This window comes from Peromyscus californicus, unplaced genomic scaffold, assembly GCF_007827085.1.
Source record: "Peromyscus californicus insignis strain IS unplaced genomic scaffold, ASM782708v3 Scaffold_7__1_contigs__length_154581171, whole genome shotgun sequence".
Taxonomy (NCBI): domain Eukaryota; kingdom Metazoa; phylum Chordata; class Mammalia; order Rodentia; family Cricetidae; genus Peromyscus; species Peromyscus californicus.
The window spans coordinates 49,625,958-49,647,959 of NW_026294595.1; the positions used below are offsets into that span (position 1 = coordinate 49,625,958).

General features: G+C 45.8%; 1 protein-coding gene across 1 annotated transcript in view; it reads left to right on the forward strand.

Moving 5' to 3' along the window:
- The window catches only part of Map3k20 (mitogen-activated protein kinase kinase kinase 20), a 164,825-nt gene that overhangs the window by 123,869 nt on the left and 18,954 nt on the right, over positions 1-22,002 (forward strand). Inside the window, exons 11-15 of the mRNA XM_052724232.1 lie at positions 2,909-2,953; positions 5,030-5,060; positions 5,153-5,292; positions 11,160-11,222; positions 12,599-12,691. Coding sequence (XP_052580192.1) covers positions 2,909-2,953; positions 5,030-5,060; positions 5,153-5,292; positions 11,160-11,222; positions 12,599-12,691 — 372 coding nt within the window. The remainder of the gene's footprint in view (positions 1-2,908; positions 2,954-5,029; positions 5,061-5,152; positions 5,293-11,159; positions 11,223-12,598; positions 12,692-22,002) is intronic.

Consider the following 22,002-nt stretch of genomic DNA (forward strand, 5'->3'; position numbering starts at 1 on the left):
CAAATTCAAACCGTCTTGCAGCAGCGCCTGGTCCCAGCCCTCTTTCTACTGATCTCTGCAAACATCTGCAGACTCCTGCTGGAGGGAGCTGCAGGCAGAGCTCAGGTCTTCCCTGTGGCATAATGTTGATGAGCCAGCCACAGAGCGAGCGGCAAGAGCTCTGCCGTCCTTCGCACATTAAAACTGAAGGTGTTATTTCATTTACAATCTTTATTTAAGAAATACTTATTCCTCAGTTTTGTTAGCACATATGGAAATGATGTAAAAGTCAAAATACCATACACACACACCCCACATCACATTCACACACACACACCACATCATATTCACACATACACCCCACATCACATTCACATACACACACCCCACATCACATTCACATACACACACCCCACATCACATTCACATAAACACACCCCACATTACATTCACACACACACACACCCCACATCACATTCACATACACACGCCCCACATCACATTCACACACACACACACCCCACATCATATTCACACACACACACACCCCACATCACATTCACACACACACACACCCCACATCACATTCACACACACACACACACACACACACACACACACCCCACATCACATTCACACACACACACACACCACATCACACTCACACACACACCCCACATCACGTTCACACATACACCCCACATCACATTCACACATACACACACACACACACACACACACACACACACATCACACATGCACTGACATCCTGTGGAGACCAGCCTTAATGCAGAGCAGTACTTCTGTATGGCATCTCGATGTCTCTTACTTCACATTTGTGTCTGTGGTGGGATACAAAAGGGATGGCATGTTTCCGCAGCTGTATGCAGCTGCCCTGTGAAGAAGTGAAGCTTGTCATGTCCTTTCTTTGATTGCCATGCACTTTATTGAGCTTCCTTGAGTCACGTGTCCACAGTATTAAAGCAGGTGAGCATGCTAGTGACTCCTTCATGGCACGTGTGTTTCAGAGGAAGGAAGCGCACAGGTGGCAGCGTATGTGGAGAATATGACTGACTCGAGCATTTGCTTTATGTCCTTGTAACCTAGACGTGGTACTCAGAGTCTGCACATCCATGTTTATTTTAAACAGTAGGGTTTAAGATAATAAAACCTGCTCTGCCACACCCAGAATCGGCTTTTCTTTTTCCTCCAACACAATTTCACTGCATCCTGTGCTCCAGTTAAGTGAGCGGGCCACACCCACTTCATCCCCATGGCCAGAATCTTACCTAGCTGTTCTTCTTCACTTTCTCTTTCTCCCCAGGGCCTGCAATCCTCAGCTCAAGCCACTTGCCTCCCATTCCCCTGTCATCTGCTAGGAAACATCGCTCTCTGTATGCCTATCAACACTGAGCAGACTGCCAAATAATTTGGCAACTGAATACACGCATCCTTCATTCTATAATTGTATCATTCTATAAGACAGTATGATAAAAAGTACACAGGTGGGGCTAGAGAGAGAACTTGGTAGGTAAAACGCTTGCTTTGTGTACATGAGGACCTGAGTTCAAGTCCCAGAAGATGCATAAGAAGCCAGCTGTTGTGGCATGGACTTTTATCCCAGTACCGGGGGCAGACACGTGGATAGGTCTCTGGCACTCACTGCTCAGCCAGCCCAGACTGATCGATGAGCTCCAGGCCAGTCAGTAGTACCTGAGGAAATGACACCCAAGGTTCTCCTTTGGCCCTCATGTACATACTTGCATGTACCCACACACATGCAAATATGCATGTGTACATGCAAATGTGCCAAGTATTGAGCATTAGTAACAACAACAACAACAACAAAAAACCCAAACATGATAAAAGTGGCCTCTCCCAAATATAATCCACAGATGTTTTGCTCAGTTCTAATGAAATTCTTTATAGGATTTCCTAGCCGTTTGAGCTTGTGGTTATACAATAAATATTTCTAAATTAGAAAGTTTAACTTAGCCACCATCAGATTGTCACACTAGCAGCAAAAGCAACTAAATTCAACTTTTTTTCTTTTTTTTATTGTTCTTTGAAAATTTCATACATATATAAAAAGTGTTTAGATCATACCTACTCCCATCAAATTCTTTTTCCCAATTTGTTCACAGAAAAAGACTGTAACAGAGGTTGGGTGATACTGCGGCATATTCTTTCATGAATCATGAATAAACGTTTGTCTTGCTAAGTCAAGCTAGTTGGAGCTATTGGCTATACCAGTGGGACACAGGCCTTTTCAAGTTCTGAAAGTGTTTGCTATTTCGCCCTTATTGGGCTGCACCGGCTGAAGTGCTCTCCAAGTCCCATTGCACACGGGTCCCTGACGGGAAGTGTTTCAGTCAGTGTTAGAGCAACTCTGAACCCAGATGCCTTAGGGCATGGCCTGCCTCATCCACACAACAGGGATGTTTAAGCCCAGGAACCCCTGTGAGAACAGGCAAAATAAGTCACCTGGTTACTTATAGTTGCTTTGGAATTTCCGGTAACAGGTAAATTATCCCGTTATCCTACTGCTGGCCGAGAATTCTAAGGCCGCTCTCATAGCTGGTGAATGTCAGAAAGGCTTTGATTCCAAGGCCCTGCTGTGCGATGTACAGCCCTTCCTGCCAAGCCCCATGCCAAAGAAGACTACACTAAGTTGTGCCAAGTCACCCTTAAGACAGCTTGTAAGGTAGAATGGATTGTGGCCAGGAACTGATTTGCAAATTGGCTGTGGGGCTCAGCATCCTTGGACACTGAGAACCTCCTCTGAAGGTTGAGGGAACTGTCTTCCTCTCAACCTAACCTGCCAGAGGAAGCCAGAGCTGCAGGAGAGCTGAGACCGACGAGCCGACAAACCAAAAAGGCAAGGATACTATTGCTTCCCTTTTTCATTTCCTTCGTATCTCCCACGCAGCTGCTGCCTTCCTTTGAGATCGGTGCATGGACTGAAGACGATGTGGTAAGCTGCTTCTGCTAGTGCCTCATGGGAGCCGGACAGGAAGCCGGCAGATGTGCTCACAAGTTTGCAAGCGCAGCTAGAGAGAGCTGGGTCTGACCAGCAGAAGTTAACAAACTCCCCTCTTTGCATAAATAAATAATATACTAGTGATTGAAAATAAGGACTCAACAGCAAAAGCAACTAGCTCTTCAAATCTGAGGAGGGTTCCATCTTCCTAACTGGCTATGAAAATACTCCAGAATATAGTAGTACTGACAGCAAGATAAAAGCTATACTACATTATATAATATAAATACATATACATATATATATGGAGTATATATAGTAAATATTCCAGAATATAGTAAAACCAATAGCAAGATAAAAGCTATACTATATTACATAATATATATATGGAGTATATATATAAATACTCCAGAATATAGTAATACCATAGCAAGATAAAAGCTATACTATATTATATAATATATATACATATATATATATGTATATATATACTCCAGAATATAGTAGTACCAATAGCAAGATAAAAACTATACTATATTATATAATATATATACATATAGAGAGAGTATATATATAAATACTTCAGAATATAGTAATACCAATAGCAAGATAAAAGCTATGATTCGGGATGCCAAATACACATACTTGAAAAAATATTCAATTCTTAAACTTTCCTATAACGCCAGCGGCAGACTTGAGCATGGAGGAGAGAGACAGTGACTGGCCGGAGCCCCCTGTATGTGTTCCTCTCCCATCTCAGGCCTGCTCATTAAATGGCAAGATGCCTAACTGCCTTCCTTACCCTGGCTTCCCCAGGAGGAATGGACAGAGTGTGCCCCATAATCTTACATCCCAGGAGGCAGGATACTTAAGTCCACAGGAAGGCTACACGCAGCTCCGGATAGACTCCCTGAGGAGCAATCCCAGGTAGCCAGTTCGGTCTCCCTATCCGCTTCCTTAACGGCAAAACCATTTTGAGGACTGCTGATGAGAGACTTTAGGGCCCCGTGCCGGTCCAGGTCCATTTTACAAGCTCAAGGGCATCATTAAATGAAGAAGAAAATAAAGATGAAATGCCAGCTAGCCCTAGCAAGGATGGGCTCCACCCTAGGGAGACAGACCCCTGCTCAAGGCATCTCAAGGAAAAGAGTCATGATTAGGAATTCCAGGAGACCTGTTCTAGACCTCAGCCTGGTGTGGGGCTGGAGCATGCTCCTTCTGCCCCTTTTATTTGTCTGAAGTAAGATTCCTTCAGCATTAGGCAGCGGCCTGGGCCCCACCAAGTAAAGAAGCTGAGTCTCAGCTTCCTGTTTCTCTCCACTCCTTGAACCCTAGAAGCTGAGCCTCTTGCCAGCCCTGGCCCTGTACATAATAGCTTTCTCCCCACCTACAAGGGTGGTCCATCTCCTTTGAAAGGAAATTGATTTGAAAGAACTGACTTCTAGGAGCTATTTTTAGTCTTTGCGGTAAGGTTAAGTGGCTCCCATGCCATTCAGCCTAAAGTCCATTGTCAAGGGACCCAGGGAACCAGAGTGACTGAAACTGGTCTCTTCTCTGTGTGTCTTCACTGAGGTAATGTTAGGCCACCAGGAAACAGGTGTCAAATGATGTACAAGGACAAGGGGACCCCTGGTGTAACCATCTCACTCGACACAGAAAGTACCATCTTTTGCATGCCCTCCAAATGGCTGCCATGGCCAAACATGACCTAGTGGGGGTCCTCATTCTGTCCATCTCTCTGTCCACTGCTGTGTGGTCCTTGTTTACTCACACAGTTCCTGAAACAAGTCCCGTGGCATTCACTACCTGCACATGTAAATGGGAAAGTCATTATAGGATCGCCTGTAGGAGATTCTCTCTTCCAAGGAACTCTCTCAACTTCCCAATGCCCCCCACGGGAGGAATATCTCCAATTTGAAAGCCTGAGGCTTTAAACTACAAAGAGGACTCTTTCATCCTCCCCTGTGGCTAAGTTAGAGACATCTGAATCTATTGGACACGGTTTTCTTGTTGAGAATGACTACTGCCCGTATGTGACCCTCCCGAACCATGTGTGTCTTCTCTTCGCAGTATTTTTGGGTCCAGCAGCTCGTCAGAAAAGGCAAGTGGAATAAATTACCTTCTTATTTCTGGAGTTGACTTTGTTGGGCTATGATTCAGCCTCATTTCCTGCCTTCTGCCTTTCTCCCCCAGGTGACTCCTCGGTAGAGATGAGTAGCTATGCAAGCTTGTTTAAGGAAAACAACATCACAGGCAAGCGGTTGCTGCTTCTGGATGAGGAAGATTTGAAAGACATGGGCATCGTCTCCAGGGGCCACATCATTCATTTTAAGGTACCTGGTGGGAGAGCATCGATAAATCAACTGAGCATGTGCTGTTGATAGTGGGTCACGTGTTAGCACACAGAAATGAAAGCATCCCAGTGTGGGACGTTAGGTGCTAAAATGCCTCCAGTCTTGTCCCTAACTAGCTGCCACACCTGTGCCGCCCCTGTTCCCACCTCAAAACCCCACAGCAGTTAGCTGGGCACATTGGTGTAACACCCCTGTAACTCCAGGAAGCCTCTAGTCTAGGGAAGAAACAGTGTATACGGTTCTGCGCAATAACACCTGAGAGGTGCTGCGGAGGAGAGGGGCTGGGCTGAGGGCGGACTTCCGGAAGGAAGTCGTGAAGGCTCAGGACAAGGAACATTAGCCAGGGGAAGGAACAGCACGGGAGGTGTGTAAGGGAGAAGAAACAGGGCCAGAGGGAAGGCCTCAGGAAGCTTAGCAGGCCAGAGGACCGGAACTAAGGTAGGGTGATACCCAGAGAACAGCTACCAGACCCGGGACTAGCAGGAGGCCAGTTAGCCCACGTAAAGCTGGAGAGGCCAGGCATTCATGAGAAGCCCTTAAGGAGCCTGGAGCCTGTGCACAGCCCAAGTGAACTCAAAGCCACTGCCACCATCTAAGTCACAGGAGGATGTGTGACGTGGGCAGTCATTGTCCTGCAACAGATGCTTGGTGCTTGTCGGAAGCCCGAAGTAGCTCCAGAAATCCTAACATGCCCCCCAACTTTAGTCTTGAAAAGTTTCAGACTAACCCTGTTTTCCTGGTTGTTGCCGTTCTTTCTACAATTTAACCCAGTTCACGGCTGGGGCTGGTTGTACATCGCTGAGGTAGTACTCACAAGTTCTGCACCAAGCACTAAATAAACTTAATTAATTGAACAGCTACACAGGAACTGGAGCTCTTTGTTTGGCTTTTCAGATAGCTACTCAAACGTAGTAACAGGTGCAGACATCTGAGGGATGATGTTGTGGGAGATCGGTGACAAGAGACCTTACAGAGGGTAGGATCATGGTCTGCCCACAGTCCTGGCAGGAGAACCGCAAGTTCAATGCCAGCCTGAGCTATATCCTAATACTGTTACCTATCCCTCCTGCAAAACCAAATAGTGTTCGAGCCCATCTATGTTTCCTAGTGTCTGTATACAGCAGGACTGCATAAAAGGTTGATTGGACCACGGGCCTGAGTATCAGGTGTTTGTAAGGGTCTACACTTGGTTGTATCTAACAAAGGGGAGGCCTTTTGCCCCGCCCCTTGGCATTGTTATAAAAAGCTCTTTGGAATGAAGTTCTGGGCCAGTAAATAAGGATCCAGGCCCACCCAAGGCTATCCTGCATTTTCTGTTTCTCTCCCCTCTTTATTTCTATCTAAATCTCTTATCCCTCATTCCTCAAGAGTCCCTGGGGTAAATAAATGTGGGAGCTGGTCTCCCACAAAATAGGATGGATGAACGGAGGGATTTATACAGATTAGAAAGGGAGGAGGGAATAAATAACGATGAGAGCTTCTCACCCAAATCCACACCTCCACAGAGGTTCTGCCAACAGCACCCCCTTTACTCTGAGTACCGCACCCTAGCTTCTCTATGGCTGTCCCACTCAAGTCCGAACCAGCCTTCACACTGTTCCAGAGAGCCCAGACCCTTGTAAGAACCATGTCTGCAGTGTCTCAGCGACCTTGGGACAATGGCGGGGCACTCATCCACCAGAGAGCAAGACAAAGCAGGATTGTGATGTTTTCCCCTACAAGGTGGACAAGAAGACACACGCATGGACATCCACTGCAAAAACTGGCAGAGAACGTCATCTCTCCTGGCTTAGGTGTGCCACTGCAGGAAAAATGACTTTCCTCAGTACAGAGGTGTCTGAGCTCCAAAAGAGACGTTGTGTAAATCTTGTCCCCAAACTTTAGTCCTGGGCAGCAGATGCCGAGTAAGATGCTCCCACCCACCCTTACCCTCTTCTGTCTTTACCAGCTTTCCTCAAGGGTCAGCCAGAGGGGAAGGGAGTTGCAAGCTGTGGTACTTTACCAAATCAGAAGTGGTTTAAATATTCCTAGACCCAGCTAGGACAACAGAAGTGTCCCATCTGTGTTGGTTGGTGTCATTAGACATGTCCCAGCTTCCTATTTATGGCTCATCAAATTCAGTCATGTCTGCTTGCAAGACTGAGTCTGTAGAAATTCAAAAAATCACCCTGCCTTAAAGGAATTTACATCCCAGAGAAGAGATAGAACACATGTGCACAACTTCTTATAAGCAGTTGGAAGAAAAGGACAGTCCATTACCCTTGACCAGTGGAGAGAGGCAGAGAGACAGTGATAGAGGATGAAGGGGGATTTGAACTGGATCTGGGGGGAGGATAGAACAGGAGATGTCCATTGGGATGGGAATGATGGACCAAAGAGAATGGAAGGAGCGGTTGCCTCTGTTCAGAGGAGCAGTGGATGGTTCGTTGGTCTGGTGGAAGCTGAAAGCTGGAGCAGACCTGGGATAGCTCAAGTGCAGGGAAGAAGGCCCAGCCCCTGGACTGCTTCCAGCTTCAGGCTAAGTATCTGGATATGACCAGAGCTGGAGAGCATTGAGAACTGACGTGTTGAAACTTGACTTCTGGAGAGGCTGGGTTTGAAGCTCCAGATAGGAAGTTAAAACAGCAAGAAATAAGGCCTGCCTGACTCCTTAGCGGAAATGGGAATGGAGAACAGAGGAGGCCAGCTGGGCTGTTGATGAAGGAGCACATCGTGGGATGCAGACGTGCTGCGGCATGAATGAGCCTGGAAAGGATGCTTATGGGAAAAGCCAGACACAGAAGGGCCACACTGGTATTCTGTGTATATAACGTATCCAGAATAGCATACCACAGAGACAGAATATTATAATGGGTCTTTCTTTAGACCAGCTCTCAAATAATGACACTTGGAAACTTTTTATTAATTATGAAAGCCTGGCCTTAGCTAGGCTTGTTCACAACCAGCTCTTCAAACTTAAACTAACCCATTTATATTAATCCACATTCTGCCACGTGGCTCATTACCTCTCCTCAGTACTGCACATCTGACTGTCTGGCACATGTCTGGCTGGCATGCTAGATTCTTTCCCAGAGTTCCTATCTCTCCTGGGAAGTCCCATCTATCCTCTCCTGCCTAGCTATTGGCCATTCAGCTCTTTATTCAGCCAATCAGAAGGTGCCTTAGGCAGGTGAGGAAGGACAGAGACACATCACAGCGTACAAAAAGATTATTCCAACAGAATAAACGTGGCAGTTGCCAGTGGGTGTGACAAGGAGGGCGGGGTAGGGATGGTTTAATGAATGTCATAGTCCCTTGAGGTGATGGAAAGTTTAGAACACCCTGGAGAGGAAAGGGCTGCATAACCCTGTGAAGGAAGGAGATGCCGCTGAAGGTAACAATAGCCACTTTTATGGAATGTGAATTTTACCCCATTCAAAAGTAATACAGGACAGAGGAAGTAGCTCAGAAGGTAAAGGGCTTGCCATACAGGCATGAGGACGTGAGTTCAATTCCCAGAGCCTGAATAAAAAGCTGCAAAATTCCAGGCATGGTGCATGTGTAACCTAATGCTGGGAAGCAGAGACAGGCAGGTGCCTGAGGCCCCAGAGCCAGCCAGACTGGCCGAGCCCCAGGCAGGGAGACACCCTGTCTCAAGAAAACAAATGTCCACGAGAGGAAGAGATGAAGGAAGAGGTGGTGGGAACTTCTTCTAACTGGTTCTGTGTGTACTCGCGGGGCCGGGGCCGTTGGCATGAATGGGCTTTGACCTGAGCCTTTGGAATGCGAGCCATGGACATTCCACACCAGAGGTGCTCCCCTGGCCCCTGCCAGCTGTCTGCTGCACACGTGCACACACTGCCGGTGGGAAGCTGTCCCCCTTCCCTGTTCGGTCACTGAAGAAGGCACAGTCATTGTGTATTCTGGGTCTCTCAACCTAAGAGGAGGTGATAAAACTACAAGCTGGCACAGGATCGCCACGGTCGTTTTTCTCTCTCTGGCGTCCCTCCCTTGGAGCCTGTCAGCTGCCTTCTCCCTGAGCCTCCTGGGAAGGAGCCGACGTCCGGAACAGAACTGAGTGTCCCATAAGTGTTCCTTACATTGTTGGCAGTTTCATTTTGTTTTAGAAAAGAAAAAAAATGCATCTAGTTTTCCTAGTTTGGGATTCTTAATCTGTACGTGATCGGTTCCCAGAAAAGCTGAGTAATGGCTGACGAATACGCCAAGCCTCGTCATCTAGAGCAGCGGTCCTCACCCCTCCTGATGCTGCGGCCCTTTAATACGGCTCCCCATGATGTGGTAACCCCAACCACAAAATTATTTCATTGCTACTTAACTGCAATTTTGCTACTGTTATGAATTGTAATGTAAATATCTGATATGCAGGATATCCGATATGTGGTCCCTGCAAAAGGGTCATTTGACCCACCCCACCCCCCAAGGGGTCTTGACCCACAGGTTGAGAACCACTGATCTAAACTGTCTTTACCATTCTTAGTGTTCCTTGCTGGTTCAGGCAGAGGCTGCAGCCTTCCTAATGGCTTTGACAGTCCACTCCTGTGCCCAGTTACGTTCCCAATTCCCCCAGGACAGTCATATGCTAAACACTGGAGCATTAACTTGCCCTACCCAGCTCAGGTTTGAAGGACAGCTCTATGTATTGCTTACTCTGAGGTTTAACATCCCTGTCTGGCTTATTGGGTGTTTCATTTCCAACATCATTTTAATTTGGCCTTTCTTCACTCATTTTTTTAATTGAATTATATTTTATATCTTATATTGACTCCCTATTTCATTCAACTCTTGGATTTTGCCTTGAGTTGTCTGAACATAGTTTTAATCATTCTCTTGAATTTTTTGGGAGTTCTTTGAGGTCATTCCCTCTGGGGTCCTATCTTAGGGTCTTCATTGCTGTGAAGAGACACCATGACCACGGCAACTCTTATAAAGAAAGCATTTAGTTGGGGTGGCTCGCTTACAGTTTCAGAGGTTCAGTCCATTATCATCATGATGGAGAGCATGGCTGTGTGCAGGTAGACATGGTGCTGGAGCTGAGAGAGCTACTTCTTACAGCAATAGGAAGTCGACCGGCTGTCACACCAAGGGAAGCTTGAGCAAAAGAGACCTCAAAGCCCACTCCCACAGTGACACACTTCCTCCAACAAAGTCACACCTCCTAATAGTGACACTCCCTTTGGGGACCATTTTCTTTCACACCACCACAGGTCCTTTATTTTGTGATCAGTAATTTTTGGAGGAGACGTGTTGTCCTGGATTTTCATTTTCTTTCTTTCTTTCTTTCTTTCTTTCTTTCTTTCTTTCTTTCTTTCTTTCTTTCTTTCTTTCTTTCTCTCTTTCTCTCTCTCTCTATCTCTCTCTCTCTTCCTTCCTTTCTTTCTTTCCTTCTTTCTTTTTTTTTTTTTTCACAGATTTGTACATTTGGGATCAGTTGGTTAAGTAGGAGTATAGGCTTAGGTCTGGTGGGCTGGAGATTGCCTACCAGCTGGCACCAGGAGAAGTGTGGGCAGCGACTTCAGGACAAAGGAACCCTTCGTAGTTGTAACCAGGAGCTAAGCTGACTAGAAGTATGGCCCGAGCAGTAGGGGCCTAGCAGGCCGTACCTGTGGGGACAGGAGCTGGATGGGCCATGGTTTACCATCTCTAAAGTAGTTTCCTGTCCTTTCAATGATGGCAAACTACCACCTCTACTTTGACAATCAGACATATGCTCAACCAATGATAGATGTTAACATCCCCAAGATAGTCTATAAACTACATAAAGAGTCCTTTTTTTGTGTGCTCAGTAATTTTAATCCCCTTTGGTATCTTCAAAGCATTAATAAAGTCACGTGATTTTGTCCTTACAGTCAGCTATTGAGAAGCTAGCCCACGATTACCTGAACCTGTTTCACTTCCCACCACTAATTAAGGTAAGTGAGGTTTCCTCACTGAAGGCTCGCTGCTTTTATTGGCCTAGGCACCTGCCACATCCACACCCGAGTTTGCTGAAGTCTGGAGCTGTTGTTTGAAGTGAAATTTAATTACATCCGTCCAACAAAAGACTCTTTGAGGACTGTGATCTGTACAGATTACACACGTTTGTTCCGCACACTTTGAAATCTTAACAGCACATTCATGATAAGAATAGTACCCATCACTAGCGTTGTAGGGGAAGGCCTCTGGCCTCATGCCTGGTTCTAGAGGCCCTTCTCTACCCTTTAAGTTGCTAAAGGAAGCGACACACCAGAGCTCTGGGTTGCCACTTACCCTGGGGTGGAAGAGTGGAGAGGTGGAGGGTGTTATTTAAATAGAACATTAAACACCAGCCCCCTCCTTACCCGTGGGAATACGTCCCAGCAGCCCCTGCAGATGCCTGGAACTGAGATTAGCACCAATCCCTATATATACTGCTTTTTCCTGTGCAAACAGGCCGGTGATAGAGTTTAATATATAAACTGGGCCCAGTGAGAGATTCACAATAACCAGTAATAAAATAAGTATAACAGTTTACTTATTAAAAAGTTATTTTTAAAACTTGTGAATTGCTTATTTCTATAACTTTTATTTAACATTTTTGGACCAGAGTTGACTGCAAGTAACTGAAACCATGGGAAAGAAAACCCTGAATCAAGAGGGACTACTGTACTTACTGTTGCGAATATAGCCTAAGGGTACATGACACGCTTCATTATAAAATTAGCAAATACTGGTAGGTAATACCCAGAGCTGTACTAGTTCACCAACAACCATGGCTTCCCATCTCTCAGCCTTGGGTCTCTCAGTCTACATACACTGGAGAAGCTGCAGAGTTCTTCTCTGGAAAGAGTGTATAAATACCTTGAGTATTTTGAAGCTCTCAGTCTGCATCCAGTGCAAAATGTGCTTCTAGAATGAAATGCACAATGCCAGATGCATCCAGAAAACCAAGCCAGTGACACTAAGCGGAACAGCATAAGAGAAATCATTCAGCCGAGTTCTCAAAGCTCTGTCATCTCTCTTGTTTTCAGCCATTACAAGTTACAATTTGTATGATAATCTAGTAATAAAAGTTCAATTAGAGATTAGAATGGAAAAACCTGTTAGCACCAGGAGCTATCAGAACTGCAGAAGTGTAGGCAGGGGTTTCAGGGCTAGGGACCCCTTAACAGTCAGAACCAGGAGCAGGACTAACCAACAAGTGTGGGTCGAGCAGCAGGGGCCTGGTGGGCTCTTCCCTGTGGCAGGGGTAAAGAAAAGTACCTGCTCTCCACGAGAAGTCAAGGTGAGAACCCCATCTCTGATAACAATATCTGCTTTTCTATTTTAGGATTCAGGAGGGGAGCCTGAAGAAAATGAGGAAAAGATTGTGAACCTTGAACTTGTTTTTGGTTTTCACTTGAAGCCAGGAACTGGCCCACAGGTAACGGTTCAAATCCTTTGGGTAGTTTCAATCTGTAACTCAGTGGTTTTATACACCAGCCCCAACCACCTGGTAACAGGATTCAGAAGAAAAGTGTAGACTGAAGACTTCGTAAAAGAGAACCGAGCTGACAGGTTGCCGGCTTCCTCTGGAATCCAATCTGAGAAATGTGTAATTTCCGTCAGTAAAGACTACTGGGGGAGACCACCCAAACGTTCAAGGGGGCACAGAGCAAAACACAGGTAGCGTGAGTTTCGGTGATTGCTCACTCTGCTCTCTGGCTCCTGGCTCTTGAGGAAAGGAAGTATGAAACCACACAGAGAACGGAACGGAGACAGTGGAGATCTGGAATTTCAGCTCCAGTAGGACAGCAGGGCACTTGACCTGCACTCATTCAGTGAGGCTTTTACGTCACATCATTTTCAGCCTGTAGGGGAAAAACCTGCCTAGGTAGCATGTGGGCTTGTGTTACTTCAGATTACTGTAAACAGCGAATAACTTCTATTAATTATTATGCATCATGCAAAGAGTGTTTGTTTGAATTACCTTTTCTCATTGGTGCGAGGGAATCCTGATAGAAGCCACTTAAGAAAGAAGGCTTATCTGGGTTTGTGGTTTAAGAAGGGATACAGTCCATCGTGGTGGGTGGAGAGGTGGGGGTATGATATGACGGCGCGACATGGCTAGCCACATTGCGGCCACACTCAGGCATCAGAGAAACAGGATGCTAATGCTTGCACTTGTCACTATGTCTGGGAGCCCTGCCTGTGGGATGGTGCCCCCCACACTCAGGGTGGGTTTTCCCTCCTCCGTTAAATCTCTCCGTTAATGCCTTCAGAGACATACCCAGAGACCCAGAGGATGCCTCCTAGATGATTTCTGAATCCAGTCAAGTTGACAAGGAGGATGAACCATCACAGTACTAGCATATAAATGTGGCTCTTCCCTAATTTGCAGATGTGGACGCTGAGACTGAGGGGTTAAATGCCTTGTCATCCTAGGGCTACGTAGCCAGAAAGTAGCTGAATTAAGAATTTGTTTGATTTGGAGTTTGGTTTTGTTTGTTTACGGTGTGTGTGTGTGTGTGTGTGTGTGTGTGTGTGTGTGTGTGTGTGTGTGTGTGCGCGTGCGCGCGTGCATGCACGTGAATGCTGGTACCCTTAGAGTCTAGAAGAGGGTGTTCCCTGGAGCTAAAGTTACAGAAGTTTGAACTACCTGATGTGGATGCTGGGAATCGAATTCAGGTCCTCTGGAAAAAGAGCAAATGCTCATAACCGCTGAGCCATCTCTCTAGCCCCAGCCCGTTTTTAGCTACTGTATAACTTGTACTTTTGCTTTGAGGAGTCAAGGGACTTATATTAACTTCTCGCACCTGTAGCTTGTGGCTGGCAAAGGGTTGCACGGGCCTGGCTGGTCTCCAGGCCATTGCTTAACAAAACCTTGCATTTTTTCAAGCCAGTCCCAGGACCTAGACCTTGGGAACTGGGAATGACTGTAAGTTGTGAAGGTTGAGTTTCACCTGGAACTTCTAAAGCTTCTCTTTCTGGACACCTGTCGGGGGCTGTTCTGCCTACACCACTGAAGCATATTGATGTACTAAAGCTTGGGGAAAGGGACTCTGTGTGTCCTCTCCTCTGCCCATAACATGTAAATAAGGAGAGCTGTTCTTCTGCAAATTACTCTGTTTGCTCTTGTTAGAAGCAGAAAGAATGAGGGCAGGGTCAAGTTCCTCCCTCTCTGGGAGCACTGAAGGGCCTTCCAACTGCGCCGCACACTCAGTCTGTCCGATGGCAAACAAGGTGTGTGTTACTATCGACCTTCCTTAATATCCTATAGTCTGCTGTCCCTGGTCACCTACCCAGAATTGTCATTCTACCCATTCGTTCAGCTGTCTGTAACTGAGGGCGACTGTATGCCTAGATTTATGATAAATGCTCAGACTACAAAGTCAGAAAGCACAGTCTTGGCTTACAAGGAACCCATAGCATCTCGAGGGAAACAGACCAGGTCAGTGAGTGGCTGTGGTACAGAATGATGAAACTTTGCAACACCACATACATCAGTCTATGCACACACACTGGATACATATCCACTTGTGGATGGGAAGGAAGTGAGGGATGGTCTTAAAGTCTCCCTGGTAAAATGATGCTAAAATCCAAAGTTTAGAACCCCTGGGATTTGTTTGGTAGGAAGAGGGTGTGGAAGGCAGAGGGACCAGTATACTGAAGCGAGGCAAACACAGGAAGCTCCCCTTGGGCTCCTTTCCATGGACCTGACTCAAGTCTTTTCCCCTTGGGAAGACTCAACACAGAGCAGGGAAGTGGTGTGGTTAGAGTTAAGGCCAGAGAGGGGCTGCTGAACACAAAGGACCCATTTATTGTGCCAAGCTAAGGAACCGAAGGGTTTCAAACAGAGCAGGGAAGATCTGGTTTGTGTTTTTAAAACATTGCTCAGTAGTGCGGGAGGGGAATCCAGGAAGGGCCAGGCCAGTGTGGGGAAGAACTGTGAGTCAAGAGGAGAAGCAAGTTAAAAATGATGAGTATAACTGGACAGTGGTGGCGCACACCTTTAATTCCCAGCACTCGGGAGGCAGAGGCTATCTGTGAGTTCTAGGGCAGTCTGATCTACAAAGCAAGTACCGGGATAGCCAGGGCTGTTACACAGATAAACTCTGTCTTGAAAAACAAACAAAAAAACCCAAAAACAAAAATCAAGTGATGAGGACAAACTGGGACACACTGAGAACTGATGAGACTTAACCCTCAGGGAGATGGGGTGAAAAGGAGGAGAGAGGAGCCGGGTCTGGGACAAAGGTTTCTAGCCGAGCAGCTAGACGGATGGTGTTATGGAATGACAGATCAAAAGGAAGCCCTGTTGTGTGGGTGCCGTGCCAGGGTGCCAAAAGCATAAGGAAGAAACTGGCAAGGGGTCAATCAGGAAATGCTTTGGGGAAGGCCTCCATTTTGAACTGGAGCTTGAAGAGGTTGATTGGGCCACTACAAAATAGTTACCTGAATATAAATGAATAAAAGCTGTCTAGAGACTTTCTGAAAAGCTTAAGTATTTTATGAACGCCATCTCATCAGTCCCCTGGCATTTACGTCAGATGCACGGGACACAACATTATCGTCATTGATTAAGGAACAGAGAACAAGACAAAGTGTGTGACTAGCATGGGATGGGGTGACAACAGATAGGGCCAAAAATTATGGCTTAGTTTTTGTTTTTATTGTATATGTGCTAACTCATTTAAGCCATCTCTAAACTCAAAACAGTCACAGAATAGATTACTGTCTAGTTCTTCAGTACTCCATTACGGCATGCTACACCCTAAATTACAAAATACTTCTTCATAAGCATGCTCTGAATGGAAATTATAGTTCATATGAGAAATCTTATTACCTTGACCCATTAAAGGTAGAGTAGAACCCATTTAAAAAAAGACTTCCTCAAAATCCCAGTTAACCGGGTTCTCATAAACCTACCTTTGCAACCACCTCCATGACTAGAAAAAACAAAAAAACAAAAAACAAAAACAAAACTCCCAAGAAGCACTGGGGTTCTGAAATCTCCCAAGAAGCACTGGGGTTCTGAAACCCTCCCCGGCCCGTTTGCTTCATGTCACCTTTTCTTCCACAAGTAAAATGAGAAGTGTGTTCCAACAGGAGCCACTGGGAATAATGTGTGACAGCGATCCCTCTCATGGAAATAATGACGACTTCTTCTCTCTGCCTCCAAGAAGGAGTATCGAGTAACTGTACCGAGCAGTGGTGTTAGTCAGCTTTGCGTTGCTGTAGCAAAGTGCCCGCAGAAACGACTTAAGGGAAGACAGCTGCTTTTTGGAGCACGGTTTCAGAGGATGTCAGACCATTGTGGCGGGAAGGCATGTGCAGCAGTTCAGTTCTTAACGGGGAGCTTGTGGTAGAGGATGCTGACATCAGGGTAGACAAGGAAGCAGAGAGCATGATGGGAACAAGAGGCCAGAGAGAGCCTTCGAAGGCCCGCCCCTAGCGACCTTCTTCCACCAATGAGACCCCACCTCCTAAACATTCTGCAGCTTTCCAAAAGAGAACCACTGAGACTAGAGCGATGACTCAGAGGTTAAGAGCACTGGCTGCTCTTCCAGAAGTCCTGAGTTCAATTCCCAGCAACCACATGGTGGCTCACAACCATCTGTAGTGGAACCTGATGCCCTCTTCTGGCATAAAGGCATACATGCAGTTAGAGCACTCATACATTAAACAAACAAACAAACAAATAAGTCTTTTAAAAGAAAGAGAAAGAGAGAACCACCAACTAAGGAAAAAGTGTCCCAGACATGAGCCTGCTGAGGTTATTTCAAGTGTTGTGCCATCTCGATAACTTGAGGCCTCCCAAGAACAGAAATTAAAATGTGACTTTATGTACAAATAGCTGCAGAGGCAGAGGAATAACCCTCGTGTTGTAAGAGGTCAACCTACGTCCTAAGAATTTGGATGAAATTACTTTTGTTAGCTGCCGTTTTCCACCAAATGGTTTATGGCATGAGGCTGAGTCAAAGAACCTTAGGAACCCATCCATGTCTGAATGTGTGTGCCTTCACCAGGAGCCTAGATGGCTGCCGGACACCCAGCCCATGATCTTTGTCTTTACAGCTGCCCCCTTCTGGAGATCCAGGATCTTCCAGGCTTCGGCACCGTGCACGACCCAGGCTTCCTCCCACAAGCAAAATGTCCCTTTTTCATTTCCTGTCCTAAAACAACCTAGCAGGGAGGGGAAAAGCACGCTTGTGCCAGTGGCGATACTCAAATGAGAATGGCCTTACTCTGTTTCAGTGCTTCTCAACCTTCCTGACGCGCTACCTTCTAATCCAGTTCCTCGTGTTGTGGTGAACCCCAACCATAAAAATTATTTCGTTGCTACTTCATAACTGTAACTTTGCTACTGTTATGAATTGTAATGTAAATATCTGGTGTGTGATCCTTGTGGAGGTCTCGACCCATTGGTTGAGAACTGCCACACTATTTGACCCTTTCTAAAGAGCAAAGTTAATTATTTATTTAAATAGTAGCGCGTGCGCGCGCACGCACGCACGCACGCACATACGCGCACACACACATACACATCTATGGAAATTATGACAGTCAAACTGGGAGACACTGGGTCTTCCTAAGCCTGAGTGACTCCCATGTGAGAGGCAGGAGATAGCTCCAATTCCTCTGATACCTATTACCACATCGTACTTCTGACAGACACTTTGCAAACATATTTAATGCCATCTTTTCAACTCAGCATGATAGGGAACAGCAGCCTGTATTAGCCTTTCCAGGAGGAAACCACAGAGAGAGCTGAAGTGCCTTGTCCAGAGCCTCCACCTAATAAGGGGCAGCTCCAGCCACCGCCTCCTTCTAGAAAGTGCCATCATCCCCTCCGAGAACATGCATTGGTGATCAGTTGGATTTTGATCAGTTAATACTATACTCTGGCAATTTCTGTTTTGTGTGAAAAAGGCTTTGTGTTTTGTGCTGTAACGCCTTTGGCTTGGTACAAAGGAAAGCGGCTTCTAGAAACTCAGGCAGCTCCGTGCACTCCCCAGGGCAGCAACCACCCTTTTTATTGAAATATTCAGCTGCATAGAGTTTATTATTATGTCTCTTATCAGCTCACCAGTCAGGAGTATTGATGCTCAATTTGCCAAGGGATAAACTATCAAATCACCCAGTACTTTTCTCACCAAGCTCCTCTGGGACTTTGTGTCATGAAAATGCAAAAGCATAGTGAAGCAGGCGCAGCGGCACGGCATCCGTTGCCTGTGAGTGCCAAACTGTCACGCTCTATCCCGGAGTCCTTATCTGTCCCTGTCCCCAGTAAGACAGAAGAAGCATGACAGGGCTGTGTGCTGGCAGGCCTGCACTCACCACTTGCCCTAGCAGAAACATCACCTCCTGTCTCCCAGCATTTCCCAACAGGGAATTGGGTCCAGGCCAAGCAACCCTCTCCACATGGCCATCACTTCGAATTTACTTTGGAGGGGTTTTCTGAGGAGACAGAAGACCTCTCCTGAGAGGCCCAGGAGGAGAAAACAAGGAGGATTTTGAGGCAGATCGGCAATGTTCCTCAGGAGGTTGGCTGTCCCTGGAGGACTCTCCCTGACTTTCTTCCTCTTCCTCCCCAAGTCTTGTCCTTTGTGAACCTGGCTGTTTCTCTGCCACCACAGAAGCAGTGCAATACCTAACCGCTATGGTCCTTATTGACCAAAAATGCATCTACCTCTGCCTCTCACTTGTATTGTGCTGAGGCCTTTATTAGAATACTTAAAAAATGTTGCATTTGATAAACTGAATTGAATCACCAGACCCTTTCTCAGAATACTATAAATATCGGAAACTGTCAAATAGGGTTTTTTTTTTTTACTATTATGTAATTTTTGTAAATGGATAGATAAAAATAGCTAAAATAACAGGGCCTCAAGAAAAAGGATTCTGTAAGCATGCATAAAGCCAATGCCTTCTGTCGATTCCAGAACAGCTGAGAGCAGAGCTTTTCTCTACTCTGATGGTTATTGGAGGTATTATAAATTCAGCAGAGGGAAGTTCATTCCCCATGATGAGCTATGGAGGAGGGGCTATGCACACAGACATGTCTTTGTCCATGTACCTAAGTATTGAAGCGTGCAGTGGCAGAACTCTAGACGACATCCAGGTTGTAGGGAGGAAGGAGCAGGGAAGGATTAACCAAACCCTACGAGGCTTGATTTGCAAAGGGAGTAAGTCCTAAAGAGCCACAGCATGGCGGCACAGTGTCGTAGTTAACACTGCTGAATTGGGAACTTAAAATTTCACAAGAAAGGGGAATTTGTTTTTTTTTCTTTTTCTTCTTCTTTTGGTTTTTTGTTTGTTTGTTTGTTTGTTTTTTTGTTTTTCGAGACAGGGTTTCTCTGTGTAGCTTTGCGCCTTTCCTGGAACTCGCTTTGGAGACCAGGCTGGCCTCGAACTCACAGAGATACGCCTGCCTCTGCCTCCCGAGTGCTGGGATTAAAGGCGTGCGCCACCACCGCCCGGCTTCTTTTGGTTTTTGAAGATAGAGTTTCACTGTGTAGCCCTGACTGTCCTGGATCTCGCTCTGTAGACCAGGCTGGCCTCGAACTCACAAAGATCCGCCTGCCTCTGCCTCCCAAGTGCTGGGATTAAAGGCCTGCACCACCACTGCCTGGCTAGGAAGGGGAATCTTAAGTGTTTGTATCACAGAATTAACAAGAAGAAAGAAAGTGAAAGCTGGAGGAAACTTGAGAGGTGATGGCCAGGGAGCCGCAAGCTGCAGTAGTGGTTTCCAGTTTGGTCCAGCTATTCACATTAAATACGTCCAGCTTTAACATGCCAATCAAAGTGCCCTAAAGTAGTCTTTTAAAAAGAGAAAGAAAAATGAGTTTTAATTGACGGCACAGAAGCAAATGCAGTTACAGTTTTATAAGTCACTGCTGATTTCTAATTACAGAGTGTGGCAGTGTGCTCTGTCCAATGGGTTGGATAGCCGCCTGTAGAGCTAGAGCTGAACAGGGTGCAGTGCTCAGCACGTGCTTGCCGATGGCTTGACAGCCACTTGTACATGCCAGGGACTGCTAGGTAGCACTTCCAGATTTGGGTGATGTAAATATGTCTACCATGACTGATTTCAAGTTACCAACCTGACATCCCTGAACTTTGCTGGGAAGAGATGTGAGAATCAGCTGAGGGGAGCTGCCTCTAGCACACTGTGGGATCCTTCTTAATCTTCCTCAGGATTATGAACACCTTTAAGAATAGCAGACGCCGATGTCGCACATGGGAGCAAACACGGGCTTAAATAAATGACAGACATGTCCGTGCTGTTTATCAGGATTCTGTTAGCTCGGGGACAGCTCTAAGTCTTTTAATGAAGCCATGGTCGCCTGTCTCCTGAATCAACACTGACTCACATTGTCTCACACTGACCATATTGTGTGAATCAAAAGTCAGGATTTAGATTTGTGAAAAGTAAAAATGGACTCATAGAGACAGAGGGGAAAATCTAAATTTGTGCCTGTCTATTGAAACCCTCTGGTGTCAGCACAGTCGGTGATTCCTAGATGGTAGGTAGAGTTGTGGGTATGGTTTTTGCTTTTAGAAGCCCCTGTGTACCGCTGGTCAGTTTTGTATTGAGACTTACAGGTCTTGAGAATAATGAACTAAAAACAAAAAACCAGACAGACTAGTTACAATAAAATTCAAGGCACTAGAATGCAAAGACAAGACACTCTACCAAGCCCGGACATTGGAGTTTGGATTGAAAATGGCTCCACTGATGGGCAGTGCTTATTCCTAGGTCGGGGCTCTTTCAGAAATCTACCGTTTCCCACCACCCCTAGAATCATGGGATAGGAAAACAACTTAACAGGTAGCCGTCTTTATATTCTGAGGGTCCTGAGTAAAAGTGTAAAGGCAACAAATATCTCAGCATTGAAAGAATTGGATGAGCACTTAGCGAAGTCAGGTCACTGTCTATCTTCATTAAGAAACCCAATCCAACACAGAATATTCCTAATTAAATATTGCAAATCAATAGCAAAACTATTCATATATATAAAACAACTACCTTCCACTTTTAAATACAGTTTTTTAAAGCCCTTTCTGAGCCTGTTAACTAACATCCGAACCACCTTAGATACTCGAGCATAAGCGCCCTCTGAAAGTGGGTCTCACTGGATTTGTCTCGCTTTATATCCCTAAGGTCCCTTTTCATCCACAACTCCCATAACAACCCCCCAAAAGGCGATACAACAACCTTATCTCCACTGGTGTCTGCTTGGCACCGGTCTGCCCTGACCTTCGACACGAGCCATTGTTAAGGGTATAACACATTTACATATTTTGCAATAAAACATCAGTTATTTGCATTACTGTGTCAAGTTTTATTTGATTCTTTCACCTAAAAATGACTCATTTTCCTTTCTTGTATTTTAAAAACCAACTACTCTAAGCTTGTTTGAGAATAATCAAAAATTGCCCATTTAGCTAGAAGTCATTTTCTTTTCAAAAGGCAAATGTTATTTAATCTTTCAGCTGTTCATTGTGCCATCATAAATACTTTCTTTTCAGCACAGTTGTGGGGACTGAAATGAGCCCACTAATTGCCTCCCATTTCGACTGACATGTGGTGGTTTAGTGGAAAGGGAACCCAGCAGGGAGAAGGAAATAGGAGGCTGAGAAAATGAGAGCTAATTATTTCCCCCTGCCTCATGTCAGGCTCCGTGTCGGCCTTGTTTTTACAAACTGGAAGGTTTAGCACTAAATAAAACAAACTGGCGTCATGTTTTT